Consider the following 18,494-nt stretch of genomic DNA (forward strand, 5'->3'; position numbering starts at 1 on the left):
CACACAAAAAAAAAGGATGATTCAAAAGATAAAGGTTAAGAATTCACTTAAATCATAACTTTCACACCATATTTTTAATTTTTGTGAGAAGAAATTTGGATATAATTATGCTTTTGTTCAATGTTTCAATTAAAACAATTCCTAAAATTTAGGAGTAGAAAAAAGAGGAGAAATATAATAAAATTGAGAGAGAGAGAGCGAGAGAGAGTAAATGGGAAAACAGAGCGAGAATTTCACTTACTCTCTTCCTTCCTTCCTTCCTTCTCTCTTAAATTAAAATATTTATTTTTTTAATTAAATATAAATCCTTTCCCTCAAAAATCCCCAAAAATGCCAATCCCAAATCCCCCATTGAACAACTAAAAACGAATGGGTCTCACTCTCACCGGAAAATCCAAATCCACTGCCGGTGACAATTGGGGAATGGGTCTTCTTCTCGTCTTTTTCTCCGAAGATTCCCCTTCCCCCATTGCTGATCACAAGAACCTTTTTCCATCTTCCTCCCCTTCTTCTTCTTCTACTTCTGGTCGTCGGAGTAATTACAATCTTCTCACCAAAGCTCAGTCCACCATTTCTGTCTGTGCTCTCCTCGTCTTTCTTTCTCTTCTTCTCTTCACTCTCTCCACATTCGAGCCCACCATTAAAATGAACCTCACTCCTCCTCGGAGGCTTCTCACCCAGAAATCCATGCCGATTGAACTCCGTAAGCCCTTGGGCAATCGCTGGAACTGGTTTCGTCAAATGTGGAAGCAGAAACCGGCGATGGGGAAGACCACCACCACAGACGCCGTTTCCACGGTGGCGCTGCAACGAATGGGGACTCTGTATATGCGAGGTACTCGAGCTATGCCGGACTTAACTGTGGTCCATGTATCGGAAGACATCGGAGAAGAAGACTTCCGCCTCTTTCTCCGACTGTTTCATCGGTCCGGCGTTACTGCCAAATCTGATTCGGTCTTCGTCTTCCCCTCGCCGGCATTCTCGTTGAGATTCGGTCCGATTATTCGACAGGAAAACGAATCATTTCTGAAACTTCTTGGTCGGTACCGGAATTTGAACGGAACGAGCCGGAGCGCGGCGGCAGGTTTTGACGTGACTCAGCTTTTTAAGAGCAAAGAGAAGAAGGAGACGGAGGAACCGATTTGGGGGAAGCGGGTGAAACGATTGGGAAACGTTTCTAACGGCGGCGAGGACGAGTTGACTCGGCTGAGTTACGGCTCGGTAGTGAGTTTCGACGCAGGAGAAATTGATCCGGAGAATTCACTTTCCGGGTTCTCAGATCACATTCCGATGAGTCTGCGACGGTGGTCATGTTACCCAATGCTCCTCGGTAGAGTTCGCCGGAATTTCAAGCACGTAATGCTCATCGACGCCAAAAGTTCGCTTCTACTCGGGGATCCGCTTAGCCGAGTGAGAAACAAAGGAACCGAGTCAGTAATTTTCTTTACGAACAAGCACAGCAAAAAGAACTCAGAAAAGTCAAACTCGCACCATCTTGTGAATCCAAGCATCGTGATCGGCGGAGCACGCGGCATCCGGAGGCTATCGAACGCGGCGGCGGTGGAAATCGTCAGAATTCTTATGCAGCACAAGAAGAAGAACTCGGTGTCCGATTCCGGAGTACTGAGTCGCCTGGTAAATAGTGAGTTTTTATTAAAGAATGTGAAAGTGATTATGGCGAGTGAATCTATCCCAGAAGCGAGTTCGTTGACCGGAGTAGAATTGGAATCTGTGGGTTCGTTGTCGGCGCCGGAGAAGATGATGTTCCATAAGGGCAATAATGGTAATTCAGGTGAAATAAATTCTGTTATTATGAAGAAAATATGTTCATCCGAAATTGATTCTTCTGTCTATACTCATTGTTAGCAAATTCAATTAGAGACAAAATAAAAGTTTAGATATGTAATTTAAAATGAGTGAACTATATAGTTTTTTTTTTAATATATAATTTTTGTTCTCGTTGTATATATACTTCACACCTTGGAATAAAGATTCTAATGTTGTTTGTTTGTTCATATTTTTTTGTATATAGGATTGGTTTATATTTCTTTTAATTAGTTTATTTGTCTTAGAAGGATCAGCCTAATTTATTTGTTTGTATCTTCATACTTTGGTTAAACTATTTTTCATTTTATAATATTGGAAGTAGTAAATCTACTCTAATGTTTTGGAACCACTCCATCCCATTTAATTAGATTGCTTTAATTTTAAATCATTTATATAATGTTCATACCATTAATTTTGAAGTCACATATTCCATATCTGCACCAGAAAAATATTTACATCTAAAATTAGATGTAAAAAGAAAATTATTAATTTTTGTGTCACTGTGGAGCATGGTCTATCTTTGTTAATGCCCTACACTATTGAAATCAAATATTTTAATTAAATTATAGGTAAGAGAATGAAAGGAATGGTTTGCCCTCAACTACAAAAATTGAATTTTAAATAGTTAATACAATTAAATTGAATTTTAAAAATATATATAAATATAAACTAAACTCGTGACAAGAAAGGATTTCAAAAACCTAACATGTGAACTAATTGATGTGGTAAATTAGGCAAAGAAATAAAATTGGAAAAAATAATATAAAAAAAAAGTGAGGAAATTAGATGGAAAAGGGGGAAAAAACATGAAAGGAAATTTGATACAAAATGCATTGATACCATCCAATATGGAAATGAAAAGGAAAAGGTTGTAAAAGTTTGGAATAACGAAAGCAAAAGGACTGAGACTTAAGACAATTATTTTATTTTCTTTTTATTAATTCTTCTCTCTCTTTTTTGTAAGTCTTACCTTTTTAGTTTCTATATTTTAAATTTTGCTCACTTTTATTTTATATACTACCAATTATTTAATTTTAATAACTATGGTTTCAGTCATTCCTAAATTAGGTTTCCACCAACCTAATTTTCCTTTACAAAATTGTCATAGATAATAAAACTTCTACCCAAAAATATTTTAGTTATTTTACTGCATTTAATAACAATCTTAAATAATTTGAGAACTAAAATTAAATGATATTATTTATCATCCAAGGGATAAAAGTTTCCTTCTCCTTCTTACCATTGTTGTACTTGAGAAAACTAAAATAATAAAAAGGAAAAGAGAGAGAAGAGAAAGTGATTTGTTTTCACAAAGGGAATGTGAGGCAACGACGCGTGAGCAACGGTTAAACGCATTGATGAAACCCATGTGCAGATGTGCTTCCCTTCCCCCCTCTTCTTCTTTTTCTCTTTTCTTTTTTTACCACAAAACCAATTCTTTTAAATACAAGTTTACTCACATGTCTCTTTTCTTTATTTAAACCACTTTCCTCTAACCTAAATACACATCAAATGTATATTATCAATCTCCATATTTGAAGTTTGATTTACTTTTTCAATCTTTACAAAAACCTTTCAAAACCATATAATAAACCATCAATAATAGACATTAAACAATTTCTTAATGCTGTTATTGACAAAAAAAAAAATTCACATCACAATCCCTCATTATTCGAAATAAGTGCTAGCGGCTTCCTTACAAAGTTGGAAGAATGGAATTAAATGAGTTATTATCATTCACTTCTAACTCACTAATTTCTTTCAAAAATAATTCTAAAATGGGAGTGCTCCAACAAGTGATTATGGATAACTCTAACATTAGAACCTAGGAATCATATTCAACCCATCGATTTAAATAACCTATTGACTTCAACAATCACTATCACCATGCAACTATTAAATTTTGTTGAAGTTGCCACTAACGCCTAACCCTTCGAATTCCAAAAGATAGCATCCAACTTTGTGTCGGACCATCGGTCATTGATATGCATGAAGAATCTACTTTTGGCTTATTAACAAAACTACATGGAAGGGCTCCATTGAACAACCTCTGCCTCTCTCTCACACCCTCTCTACCACCCAACATCACACCCTTCATCGATTCATATTTAAATCATACATCTCTATTACTTGTAATAATTTATCGAGTGATGAATGACTAAAATATCAAATATCTGTTACTTATAATATTCAAATTTGTACTCATTTTTCTACCCATCCTTAAGATCCCTCCCTCCTATATTCAAGTAACTTTATTTCATTAATAAATGGATTCATATATATAAAATATCTTTCCCACCATAAAGTAACAAAAAAATCTTGTTTGTTTATTAAAAAACATGGTGATTACTTTTGATAATTCAAAAATCAAACAGATAGAATTCTCAAAATTAAAAAATTTAAATCCGCAACAAATTCTTAATTTGGAGTTAATATTAAGAAGAAAAAAAACTATACACAATTAAATTAAAGTTTAAATTATTGGAGTTACTAGTACATTCAAATGTCAGTTAGACTAAGCTTTTGTTAACAACATCAGGTCAATCAAACTATACTTATTTATTAATTTTTAATTAGATAATTTTCTTTTAATACACCAATTACAAGAATGAATATCTTAATTATTCTTAAATGAAAAAAAAATTAATCGAGATTCTACGAATGTATATTTTGAATAAGTGGTAGATTAGAACTTGAAGTGAGTTGTAAAGTATTGTTTATTTTTTTTAAAAAAAAAACTAGAATATTGAAAAGCATCCTCAGTTGAATGAAGTTTCTTATGAGTTAAGAAACTCAATTTTTTGAAATTATTTGTGAACGAAATAACTCATTTAAGAAAGCAATTCACTATCAGATAATTTTGTTTCCTCAATTATAAATTTTAATTATTTAATTTTATGTAAGAATAATATACTGTTATTGATGATATACATAACATAGTGTGTTGACATACAATGAATTGATAAAGTATGATATTATAAATGCATATAATAATACAATTGTCATCTACTTCAACTACTACAAAATTTCAACTTTAAGCGTTTTGGTGAAGTTATGGTTATAAAAAATTATATTAAAAACTAAAATAACCTCTATTCTAAAAAATATAATAAAATATCACAATATATTTACGATAAATAGCAATAGAAAAAATAGACAATTATTTGTGTCTATGTGTATCCTATTAGACACTTGTACTAGTCGATTTTTGTCTATCACATACAACTTGTGATATTTTTACTATATTTATAAATATTTTATATTTAAAATATTGGAAGAAAAACAACCCAAATTTAAGAAGGACGATATTTTTATTATTCAATTTCAATATAATCTTAAAATTAATTTTTATGAAAATTGATTAAATAATAATTGTTACAGTGATTGTAACAAGTTTGATGTAAGAAAATATTATTAAATGAAAAGGAAAACTAATATTAGAGAGTAAATATAAAATCTATTGAAAAAAAGAGCATTGGAATTATACAAACTCAAAAATAAATCATTCTGTTAAGTATATAAAGACTATATTTTATTACAACACTTTTTACTTTTTAGAAGTTAGAGAGATTAAAGGTGTAATTTAGCCATAAACCTTTTACTTTACTTATGAATTTAGATCTTATTATTACAACTTTCTTTTTCTTTAGAAAAAAAGAAGAAAAAAGGGAAAAAGGGAAACAGTGAATGAGATAATAATAATAATAATAATAAAAGTAAAAAAAGTAAAAAAAAGTAAAAAAAAGAAAAGAAAAGAAAAGAAATGATGGGTTTCCGAATTAAAAATAAGTGATTGTAAGAGGTAAGGTTGAAAAGAAGAAAAAAGAAAACGTGCAAAATCACGCCTTTGCTTTGCTTTCACCTCTCCCACCTATTTTATTTGCATCACACTGCCCAACCAACACTATCCCTAAACTAATCTTCCATCTTTTTTATATTTTCTGCTCTAATTTCTTTTTACTTCATAAATTTTATAAATATTAACTAATGTTTCAATTCATTCTCTAACTAAATTAATCTCTTCTCATTTTTAAATATTTCCATTTTATTGTTCTGATTTTAGTTTTTTCTTTTTCAAAAAAATATGTTCCAACTTGGGTGCCTCATTCCTGATGTGGAAAAAGACACAGAAAAAGAAAAAAATAATAAGTGAAAATGAACAAAAAAAATTGAAAACATATAAAATCAAACTTCTTTAATTTAAGGATGAAAATCAATAAATTAAAACAAAACAAAACAAAATAAATAGAGAATCAGTAGTAATTATAATAATAAATTTTAATAAATCATCATTGACTTAGACAAAACTGAAATGAATCAGAATCGTTTAATGAAGCTTTTAATTTTTCTTTGAGACTTTCAAGGCCTCACCTTTTACAGCCTATAAACACAAATTTAATTTCCCCTTATTTTTAGTTTTATTTATTTATTTATTTATTTATTATTATTATTATTAATGACTTGTTCCTTCTCATATAATTAAAAAGATTTAATCTTATTTTAATCTTTAAACTCTCGGTTAAAGTTTTCGTCAATTTTAAATAAATAATAATATGATTTCTATATTTAAATGAAAAAATAGTATGTAATTTTTAAAATCTTATTTGGATACTTTAATTGATTTTCATTCTTGAATTTTTACATAAAAGACTGTTTTTCTGTTTTATCTCTACTTTTCTTTTTTACCATACTAAGCAAATTTTCATACATAAAAAAAAAAAGAAAATAAATAAATAAATAAATGAAGTGTGATATATGAACAACCTACATATTCTTGATAAATATGAAGATAGGAATCATAAAGATATGAAAAGTTAGAGAATAAAATCAATTTAAACTTAATTCGATATTTTATGAAGAAAAAAAAAGAGCCCTAAATTAATATTCTCCATTATGGTCTTGCTGTCATATACTTTCTCTTTCTTTATAGCATTGCCCTAATCACTGCTACAATCTTCGCAAAGATCTTCAGAAATTATTGCTCAATTATTTTACATTGCAATAGTTTATTAGTCATACTTCAATTTGAAATATGATTAATTGAGTTAATGTCGTAAATAAATATTTGAATTTAATTTTTTAAAGTGGAAGGTTATTAATTATAAAATGTAATTTTAATTTGTATGTGATGGGAAAAATTGATTTTCAAACCAAATAGATACAAATTAAAAATGTTTAGAGCCAAATTCATTGTTTCACAAACGAAAAAAAAAAAGAGAAAAATCCAAATTTAAAAGAAAACATTATTGTTTCAATAAATGCATATAATCTATTCCAAAAAATATATATATATATATATATATATATATATATATATATTTGAAAGAAAAGAAGAAAAAAAAAACAAATAAGTAGAAAAAGATGGAGACGGGACAGGTGCTTAGGTGAAATGTAATGCAATGAATAAATGAGCATCTCATGGTATCACTTACATTAACTTGTACTATGTTTCATTATAAAGAAAAATAAGAAAAACAAAATAGTTGGCAACAACTTTATATGCTCACATATATTATAAACAAAAAATATGTTAAAACATTACCGACATTTTTTTAAAAAAATTTCTTTTTAAATACCAAACACCTTGATTATAATAATAACGTGAGCATTCAAAATTGTATTAATTTATTTTATAAAAATAATTTATAAATATTTATATCATTAATTATATTAATTATAACTAAATATAGCGATGGAATTTTAATTCTAAATAGAAGTAAAAAAAAAAAAAAAGGATCTTACATAACTCTGTCTTAATTAACTATAAAAATACAAAAGCATATAATTATTTGTCAAATAGTTAATTTAAATAAATGAATGAAAATAATTCGTCAAATATTTTATATTGAAATGTAAAATATATTAATTTCCTTATTTAAGTATATTTGAAAGTAATTATAATTGAGTTATTAATAGGGGATTAAAATGATTGATAAAAAGAGAATAGATTTTAGTTTGATAAATTGGATGGTGGGTTTGAATGATGTGAAAAGTGTGTTTTGTAGCAAAGCTATAAGCAATGGGATGTGAATCACAAATACACACAGAAAAGAAGAAGAAGATATTTGGTTAATGGTGGAAAAGAAAAGGAAAAAAATGCACCGACACAAAAAAGATTTAGAGAGAGGGCGTGTGTATGTAATAAATATAAGTTAGCTGATAGAAGGTTCTTATAATATGACGCTTTCATTGCAACTTGCATACTCGCATAAGTTTAAACCATCCCTTTCAAATTAAAACACACACACTCTCTCTGGGCCATCTTTAATTTTGTTCCTATTTCCTAATATGATTTTCCCACTAACATATATAACCATCTCCAATTTATGTATTAATATAATGTTTAGAAACTAACCCTATAGTGTCAACCTTGTGGGAGGAAGATTATGTTCGTTGTTAGGGAAATGTTGATTCTCCAATTATTCTCTTAACGACAACATTACACTGATCTACTTTACCTGCTAATTTCTTGCTTTCCTGTTTTCTCTTTATAAATTAACATCTTATTTAACATTACTGCACATCAATCATGTTGTGTGTAAAGCTAACCCATTTTTTTTAATTCTTCACATTTCTAGATTCTCTGTTTTTATTTTCACCACCAATCACATACTCCCATATATATATTGATTAAAGAAATTAATGTGGAAGCTTCAAGGTTGGTCTGCAGTTGCAAAATTAATTGACCCACATTCTTTTAATATTATATTTTAAAAATATGTAATTTAAAGATTTAATAATAAAAGTCTTACATTCATAATACAATAACAAGAATAATATAATGATAATATTTTAGTATCGTATCAAACTCAGATACTTTCACAAAGGGTGTGTTATTTTGGTGATACTTGGAAGTGTAATGTTAGAAGACGAGATTTCTATACAATATTTTGTGAAAGTAATTTTTTAATCAAATTTTTGTTTCGTTCCAATTTTTTTTATATAATTTTGAATTACACTCTCATTCACTTTAAAATTACCAAATTATATTGGTGTCCTTGGTTGTCTGTGTTCCTGGTCAAATTGGAGATTTCTGGATTGAAGACTATTAGGTTGTCGGACATCATAGTTTTGCGTAAAAAGTGATTTTGACTCATAAAAAAAAAGTCGAAATCACTTCCAAACACGTTAGAAAGTGCTTTTAATTAATATTAAAAAATGTCTTTGATTAATTAAAAGTAAGATGTTTTCTTTGGTAAAAAGTAATATAATTTTATGGAGAAAAATTTTTAGTTGGATGGTTGGAGTTTGACATAATTAAAGAGGTCATAAGTAAAATCATATCATTTTTGAAAACCACATAATGAATAGGTGTCGTGGTGTAGTTGGTTATCACGTCAGTCTAACACACTGAAGGTCTCCGGTTCGAGTCCGGGCGACGCCAATTTTAATTTTAATCAAAATTATGAACATCTCCCTTCATAAAACCCTCTTTCGTTCTTCATTCCTCACTTGTATCTTCCTCATTACACTCTCTTGTATCTTCATAAAACCCTTTTGTTATTTCTTTAAATCAATCTCTACTCACTTTCCTAAACTATTCTCCCTTCAATCATTTTCCATTCTTCCTCTCCCAACAAATTGGAGTATTGTGCTATAAAATTTGTTTATATTTGTTCAATTCATATTTTTCTAAATTTTTTACTACATTCTCATATTAAATTCATAGTTTTTGTGGCTGTTTGGAAACAATAACCAACAAATACCTATATTTTCTTCTAACTAAATCCCATTTGAAGAAATAATATTTCATATTCTCATGTTATTCTATTTTTTTGTAGTTCTGTTGTTTTCAATTAATAACAAAAAAAAAAAAAAAAAAAAAAACACTTTAAAGTAAAAAAATAACATAACTGCACTTCAGTTTGTAAGTTTTTTTTCTTTTAACTCAGTCTACTAAAGTAGTCATATTAATATTTATGGTTAGTGACTTCATAAACAATACTGATGAAATTTTATTTTGTTTAAAATAGGGTCCAAATAATGTTTTCTTTGATAGTTATGGTTTTAAATAAAATTTACCATACTTTGTGTCAACCAAAGTATTTTTGTTTAAAATAATGACTTCGACTTAATCTGAAAAGTTGGATCGTTACAGTTGGTATCAAAGTCTTAGTTTTAGGTTATGTAGACTTATGATGTAAGTCCGTGTTTTGTGTCCCTATGGCTAAAACGATTCCTTGTCATTCGTCAAGTACGCTTTCATGATTTATATGTATGACTTTATGAGCATGACCTTGCCTAAGTTAAACTAGACTGCATGAATTCATTGTGTATTCATGTCCAAAGGATCACGTACATATATCTAAACGATCACATATTTTCCAAAATAAATCATAACGATCGTGTTACAAAGTCTAAACGATCATGTATTTTGTAAAATAAATCACAAAAATCGGTCGTGTTAAGAAATTTAATGATCGTGTAATACATCATAAACTTCCACGTAATTCAAGAAGATCTTGTAACTAAAACTAAACAATAACCATTTTCAATTTCAACGATAGAGTCATCAATCCTAAATGATCATAGGATGAACTTCACACAATCATGTAGTCAACTCTAAACGATCATGTTATTACATATAAACAATCTCTTAAGTAAATACAAAGAATGTTGTTATTTAATCTCCATACTCATTCATAAACTCTAATCTCATTAATTTCTGCATACATATACTAGAATGTATCAGAAAAATCACATCTTAATTGTTCAAAGTTTACTTGCAAGTCCTACTATTATGGGCTTTACGATTACAATTGGAACATCTTAATGAACTATTAAATTCACCTACATATGAAATTCTACGTTTTCTTGGTCTTCCAGCTTGACGTTTAAAGACTGGAGGTAATGTTTTTATCATAGAATCTTCAATTCTCCAATCTAAATGAGTTCCAACATGATGAATACAACCATTGTATGTTTTGAATAGCATTTCTCTATAATAAAACTCTGATACATAAGAATGTGTATCTAAATCAACCATTGTATGTGCACATGGAATTTCCTCAACATCCTATACTCGACAGCTACAACATCTCACGTTTAACTTCACAATGAACTGTTGACTTCCATCCATTATTTTGAATTCAATCATACTAATTGGATCAACCTAATACATAAGACAAATAAAGGAAAATTGTGAAAAGAGAAAACATGCACAAATAAACATAGATAGCTATCTATCTCTGTCTATCTAACGCTATATTTGTCTATCAGATAACAGTCTATCTGTGCCTATCCGAAATAGAAACATTTAAAAATTGTAGCCACCTATTTTTATCCTACACATATATATCTTTTTTTAAAAATACTAATATTAGTAATAATTGCTAAATTATTTATTTATTTATTTATTTTAAAAAAGGTAAAAAAATTAATGATAACATAATATCTTATAATATTTCATTTTTATCATTTTAGGAAACAAAAATAAATCAATTTATTCTTTAAAAATCTTTTAATATCATATTTGTACTATTTTAGGAAAAAAGAAATGAATTTGTTTTAAATAAAATCTTCTAATATCAATTTTGACTTACTTAAATCATTTTAGGAAAAAAGAAAATCAATTTTAAATCAAAGTATTTTAATATTCATTTGATGTATTAATTTATTTTTCACAAAATCTCAAACTATCTCATTTAATTTATTTTAGAAAAATAAAAATTTATTTTATTAATATAATATCAAATTTTGATTTTATTCTTATTACTTTTTCCTAATTTGTGGTACGCGTCGGATCTATAAATAGGGATCCTTGGCATTTGAAAAGTGAAAGAGTTTCTTAAACAAAAAAAAATCTTAAGAGGAGAGGGGAAGAGTTTTTTGAACAAAGAATTTTTGGAGAAAAATTTCTTACAAAAAGTCTGTAGAGAAAACGTTAGAAATTTTTTTAGAGAATCTCTTACAAATGTGAGTTTTTTTATTTATTCCATTACGTTAGTGTTTTATTTTTTCTTTTTTTGTTTTTGTTTTTTTTGTTCCTTGTTAGCAAATCAAATTCCATTTTAAAATACATTTCGTTGGAGGTTCATGTGGTAGAGATTTACTCACAAGGATCCGCACCCTGTCGACGAGTAAACTTTATTTGAGATTTAAAAATCTATTTTTCTTTTTTTTGACGGTTAATATTTTTATGTATTATTTATTTATTTATTATTATATATGGCTGGCGGCAAGGTTTAAGAAAAAAAACTTCATTTTCTTTTCCTTTTATCTTTTCTTTTTTTATTATTTATATATTTATTTGTTGTAATTGTCTACCATTTGTATTTTCTTTTATATTTATTTTTTAACTTGCTTTTCTTGCATGCATAATAATTATTATCATGTAATATTAAATTTATGAATATTTTTTACACTTTCCAATATTTTCATGGTATTTCATATCAATTATTTTTTTTCTCCTTACATTATATTTATTTTTACATTTTTTAATTCTAAAAGCAAATCGATGGAATTAGAAATATCTGGGAGTCCTTTATTTCTAAATTCTTGAGGTGAGAGAATCGTTTAATTGGGAATCCAAGATTCGATTCCCAATATTTTTTTTTAAAAATAAAATCTTATCTTAGTTGCTCAATTTATGGTATATTATATTTGATTTCATTGTGTATTATTTCCTATATACCTAATTTTGAAGATCTTTCTTAAATTTCCTTCTTTAACTGTCTAGAAATTTTTACTTTACAACTATTCCTTTTAATTTTTTTAAAAAATGTTTAAAATATAAATCTATATTTCATATGTTTTCCTTAATCAACTTTTTTAATAACTCACTTCTATTTCGCTAAAAATATTCCTGTGATGGAATTTAGGAAATTTGGGAGTCCGATTTTCTAGAATTCTTAAGGTGATGGATCACATCTTTGAAAGTTCAAGATTTGATCTCAAGAAAAAATGAATTTAATCAATGTTTTAAAAAAATCTTTATTCAAAGACTAGCCTATGATAGATTTTGAGAAATTGTAATAATTTCTCATTTTCTTAGGCTGAGAAACTTTCCTTCAATATATAGTCTAATTAATGAAATATAATTTTACTTATTTTCTGAGATCATTGCTTTAAATATTGGAGTAACGAGGGATGAAATAAAACATTAGTTTTAAAATAAATTTAAAAATATTTTCACTTCAAGATTTTAAATTTGGCCACCGTTTTTCTAAACAGGTGTTGTGGGGTGCTAATACCTTCCTCACACACAAATGACTCCCGAACTCAATTCTATTTTTCGCAGACCATTTTTTAAAAATTGTTTATTTTATTTCGGTATCCAATCACACCGTAAAAAAAGATTGGTGGCGACTCCTATTTTATTTTAAAACTAGCTCTTTTGAGGACGTCGGCCGCTCCGCGTCGTCTCGGGCACGTGGCGACAAATATTACCAATAAACTTCTTAACTTTTCATGTTCTAAACACAACACGTTCTTAGCTTAAGAAGTCAAAAGACTCTTCATTGAAAAAGAAACTTTACTTCTTTCATAAAACCACTTTTGCAATACATCTCTAATTGAACTAAGCATGGTAGCCACAGGTAGTTCTCTGAGATCTTTAAACAATGAATTTACACTTTCTGCACAATTTGACGTCATCATTCTGTACCTTCGTCTTCGTGAATATGTTCGAGACCACTTCTCAAAACCAACATCACTCAAATATTCTTTGATATTTGAATAAACTGACTCTATACATTTAATCGTATGATACTCAAATTCATCAATAGTGTAGGCATAAGCATAACTAAAGAAATATTTATCAAGTAGTGGTTCCTTAAAATGGAATTTCAAGTTACTTGATAGATGTTTTTGTGCACACACAATACTCAACATAAGAAAACACTCTTAAAACTCCTTTATGGATTATAAGATGTCTATTAGAAACAATGACTAAATTAGCCCACTCTGAAAAACTACCTCGTATCTTCTAAAAAAATCATGTCCATGATGCATCATATTTAGAATCTATAATAGCAAAAGCAAGAGGGAAGATTTGATTGTTATCATCTTGTGATGCGACTGTTAATAGGATGCCACCAAACTTAGACTTCAAAAATGTGCCATCAACATAAATGATAGGTCTACAATATTTCCACCCTTCAATTGATGCACCTAAAGCCATAAACCACAACTTGAAATGACCATTATCATCCATCTCTAAAGCAATGCATATACCTATAATAATTACAAAACATTTCTATCAACACCAACAAAAAACAGAAGATAGACTGTGATATTTGTCTATCCATATCTCTATCTGCAAATGAATGTAATTTCAATATATGAAACTAATTATACATGGGTTAGATTCAACCAATTTATCAAAGAACCTTGGAAGCAACATGTATGATTCAACTAAGCCACCTTTTAATTTCTTTACTATGTGTTATTTTGCCCTCCAATCTTTCTGATAACTTATATTAACTCGAAGATTTGTACAAGCCTTATGCACAATTTCTTTTGGAATGGAACAATCAGTAGATATGAATCTAAAATCATCTATCAAGCAAGTGCCAATTATTGTTGAAGAAGCTTGCATGTGACTACTTTGGGTAGTATTCAATGAACAATCATGGTTAGACATGTATTTTAGCAGCATCCACAACTAGCTCTTCTTATAACGAGATGCCTTAACATACCATTTGCACCCTTCTTCCAGACATCTAAATTCAAGAGATCTAAAATTTGATAATGTAGTTCTATATTGAAATTTTCTCTTCACACTATTATGCAAAAACACTTTGAAAGCATTTTTTTACTTTCAAATAAACTTTTTTCGTTCAAATCACCATGGTAAGAAATGTCTCTTATAACTTCATCATTTGAAATAGAAGGAGAACCTACATTCAATGATATATCAACATTTTGTCGTACAATACTAGAAGAAGAAGACCTTCCCAAAGAATCAACAATTACATGAACAGCTAACAGGATGTCTAATAGTTGCATCTTTAGCAAAAACAAATACCAATCAACATTAATGTCTTTCTTTACTGGCACCGCACAGTTTGAACGTTGCTTTTACCAAAATCAAGTCAAATAGATAATTCTACTGATCCATCCAATTGAATATGTTCATATATTAAACCAACCAAGGAATTAAAGCTGACTCGGACATCTACCAAAATTCTAGCAACTGAGTGATTCTCATAAACATTACATCAATTTCATTGACCTCCATAAAAAACAATAGGAATAGACATTGCAATATGTAAAAAGTAAAATAAAATTTAATTGTAATAGAAAGATATAGATAGACATAGATATACATCTATGACTGAATAAAAGAATTAAATATACAAAACGATAATAATAAACACAATAAACAAATAAACGATCATGCAATAAAATATTATACATTAAATGATCATTTAACAAGGAAAACAATATTATTGAACAAAGTAAACAATTGTGTTAACATAGGTACACGATGACATAATCATGGTGATTGTATTAAATAATGTAAAAGATCGTCTAGTTATAGGTAAGCGATCGTGTTAATTTTGGTAAGTGATTCTGTTGATAGTGGTAAACGATCATGTAATTCAATGTAAATTATCGTAAAAAACTTCATACTATCTATCTTTATAATGAAATACATAATTCTTACGGGAATACTTAAAACTTCTAAACATTTGAAACGAAAACAAACTTTAGAATTTTTACTAACAAAAACAAAAAACAAAAACGATTTTCATAATGAACTATAAAATTCTTAGTTCAATCTAAACGATCGTGAAAAACTTCAAACTTAACAATCTTCCAAATGAAATAGAGAAAGTCTTATAGTAATACTTAAATCTTCCAAACATTTAAAACGAAAACAAAATTTACAATTCTTACCACAATAAAAAAACATAAACGATCTTCATACGAAAAGATAGAATGCTTAACGAAACTTTATAATTGTCTAAAAGTTATAATTTGCTATACTATTTAGAATTCTCACCGAAAACAAGATCACTACAATGATATTGACAAAATAATATAAACAATCTTGATTGTCGAACCTGATGACGAAGATGACGAAGAAAAGAAAGAATACTGTCGAAGATCATAAAGAAGAGGGAATGATACGGATGAAAAATATATAAACCATGGCATGAATAAATTGGAAAGAACATGAAAAAATCAAGAAGAAGAAGAATTAGAATTGAAAAATCGGTATAAACCCGTAAGGACAAATATGAAATTCTGAAAAAATAATCCGTCTTAATGAACTTTTCTTACACCATTATATGCACCATAAATATTTTTCAATTTTATTTTATCTGTGAAAATTTTCCTAAAAACTAAAGTTTTAATTTAATTTAATTTAATTAATTAATTATTAAATATCTTATATTTAATTTATTTTATATTTGAATCATATTCAAATAAATATTTTTTCCTTAAGCTATAGTTTGAGTGTATATCATTTACATATTCTAGTTTTAATATTAACCTAATTCACTTTAATTAATATATTTGAACTTATTCAATTTGTTTATTTTTTCATAAATCAATTTTGAATCAAAATTAAATTTATATTATAAAGTTTAATTAAAATATAAATTTTATATTATAATATATTTGTCATTGCAGAGAATGAGGTTACTTCCCTAAGTTTGAAAACTATAATTTCTCTTTTCTTTCTATATGTCCATAACACCAATGGGATAAAATTACCGTTTTATCCATAGATTATTTTCTTTGTTCTCCTTTAATGTCAATGCTTCTCCAGTGAACAACCTATTTATGCAACCAATAAATAGAAACTCTTATCATGCTATAAAGAGTTTAGGGCAATATGTGTGTGGTAACATAGTTATAATATAACCACCAACACAATTTTTGGTTTCACAACTAGCTAGCCTTAGTATTATACCCTTTAGGCATCACAAAATTCTTGAATGTGGAACAAAAGTTCTCCCTCTTTCTTGACATTTGCTATGGATTTGAGTTTAAAAGTCATTTCCAACAATTGAGTCTAGAAGAAGCAATATCAATATGTATCGTGAAGCACAATGATAGACAATGAGATAGATATATGTTGATAGATTTTTATTAATATTCATTCGAATGTTTACCTCAATTAACACGTATAAGGTATATCAAATATATCAATCACAAACACTAAAGTAAATTTTCCTTCTCCTAACACACACTATTCAAATTTTGTTCTTCACGTCTCTCCATCAATGGCGAATTCCTCCAAATTGTATGTCTCCCTGTGGTGAAATCATAGTACCAAAGAGAGATGGCAAATAAATCTTTTTAAAAAAACCAACTCGAAATTGGAATCCATCACTTCTCAGCCCAATAATGAATTTTAAAAATAGTTTTTTTATATAAAAAAAAATTGAAATGAGTTAATATTAATTACAATTACCAAATTTGGTATACTAAAAAAAGACTTCTCATTTTTGGTATATGTGACCATTCCTTAAGTAGGAAACAAATAGCAACAATAATAATAATAGAAAAGAAAATTAGGACTTGTGTATGAAGCGTGAAGAACCATATAATTAGTGCCCACTTTCTTTTTTGTTTTCTTTGTCACAATTGTGCATACCTACAAAGAGGTCACTTCAATAAATATATATGTTTCTTGTCCATCCATTTTTAATTTTATTTTATTTTTCTATGCTTTTAACAATTGTGAACCCGTAAAATATGAGTTTTTTACTCACTCAATCTGATTTCTAGATATTTACTTTTGAATCAAAGTAATATTTGTATTAATAAATAAGAGCATATAAAAAAAGTGTTAGACTTAAGCATAGGTAACAAAATAGGGGAAAAGACTTTAGTTAACTATAAATAATGGGGTAAAATAAAATGAACTAAAATGTTATTTTTTAGGGAAAAAAAATGAAGAAGAAAAAGAAAGTCCTGGAAGATGAATAAAGCTCACCTAACACTCTAATACTCTAAAATAAACTTCATTGCCTTTATCCTTCTCTCCTTGTTTTCCTCCCCAAAAATATTTTGCAATTATTTAGATACTTAAAAGACAATTCAAGAAAAATAATATATATATATATATATAATTCATGCCTAATAATATGCAGCCAAAGCAAAGTGTCTACAAGTCATTGGGTTAAGTCATTGCGTTAATTATTTTGGATTAGATTCAAACAATCTTACAATAATTCATGATTAGATGAGGTTCATTGGGCCTATTAGTTTGTCATATGGAAGAATTTTTTTTAGAATATTAAAGAATTAAGTACAAATTGAAATTTATGATATTACTCGGATGATATCATAAATTTTGGACACAACTCACACTTTTTTTTAGAGAAATTGCAATTGATGGCCTTTTAGAAATAATAATCAATGATATAGCAACATTTTAAAAAAAATTACAAATACGTGTAGCTTAACCAATACTTGTAATATTGATTTCTACGGAAGATGTGTTGAATTTTTCCGCTAAACATATGGTTGAATAATATAAAATAAAATAAAAAGAATAGAAAATTTTATGGTGCATTTCTGAAGTTTAGAAAATTTGAATTCATTCCATATTTTTGGCACTAAAATCCAAAATATGTTGATCATCAATTATAGAGATTTCTAGAAAAAGATCAAATGGCCCTTGCCAATAACCAAACCTATTTTTCTTTTAAATTTAATTTGATTGCTAAAAGAATTAAATATATTGAAAGAATGGGCCAGAAGAG

At 28.0% G+C, this 18,494-nt stretch overlaps 1 protein-coding gene and 1 non-coding gene across 2 annotated transcripts; both read left to right on the forward strand.

The window, feature by feature from the left end:
• Positions 1-200: 200 nt before the first annotated feature.
• On the forward strand, positions 201-2,015 carry LOC101208268. The gene has a single exon (XM_004151102.3). It carries the CDS (start codon positions 370-372, stop codon positions 1,864-1,866), a length of 1,497 nt encoding a protein of 498 aa, XP_004151150.1. The 5' UTR covers positions 201-369; the 3' UTR covers positions 1,867-2,015.
• Positions 2,016-9,137: 7,122 nt separating this feature from the next.
• On the forward strand, positions 9,138-9,211 carry TRNAV-AAC. The gene has a single exon. It is a non-coding gene; the product is annotated as a tRNA-Val (tRNA).
• Positions 9,212-18,494: the final 9,283 nt, after the last annotated feature.

This window comes from Cucumis sativus, chromosome 4 (assembly GCF_000004075.3).
Source record: "Cucumis sativus cultivar 9930 chromosome 4, Cucumber_9930_V3, whole genome shotgun sequence".
Taxonomy (NCBI): domain Eukaryota; kingdom Viridiplantae; phylum Streptophyta; class Magnoliopsida; order Cucurbitales; family Cucurbitaceae; genus Cucumis; species Cucumis sativus.

Coding starts and splice junctions, on each gene's coding strand:
- LOC101208268 (XM_004151102.3), top strand. CDS start 370: ATGGGTCTCACTCTCACCGGAAAATCCAAATCCACTGCCGGTGACAAT.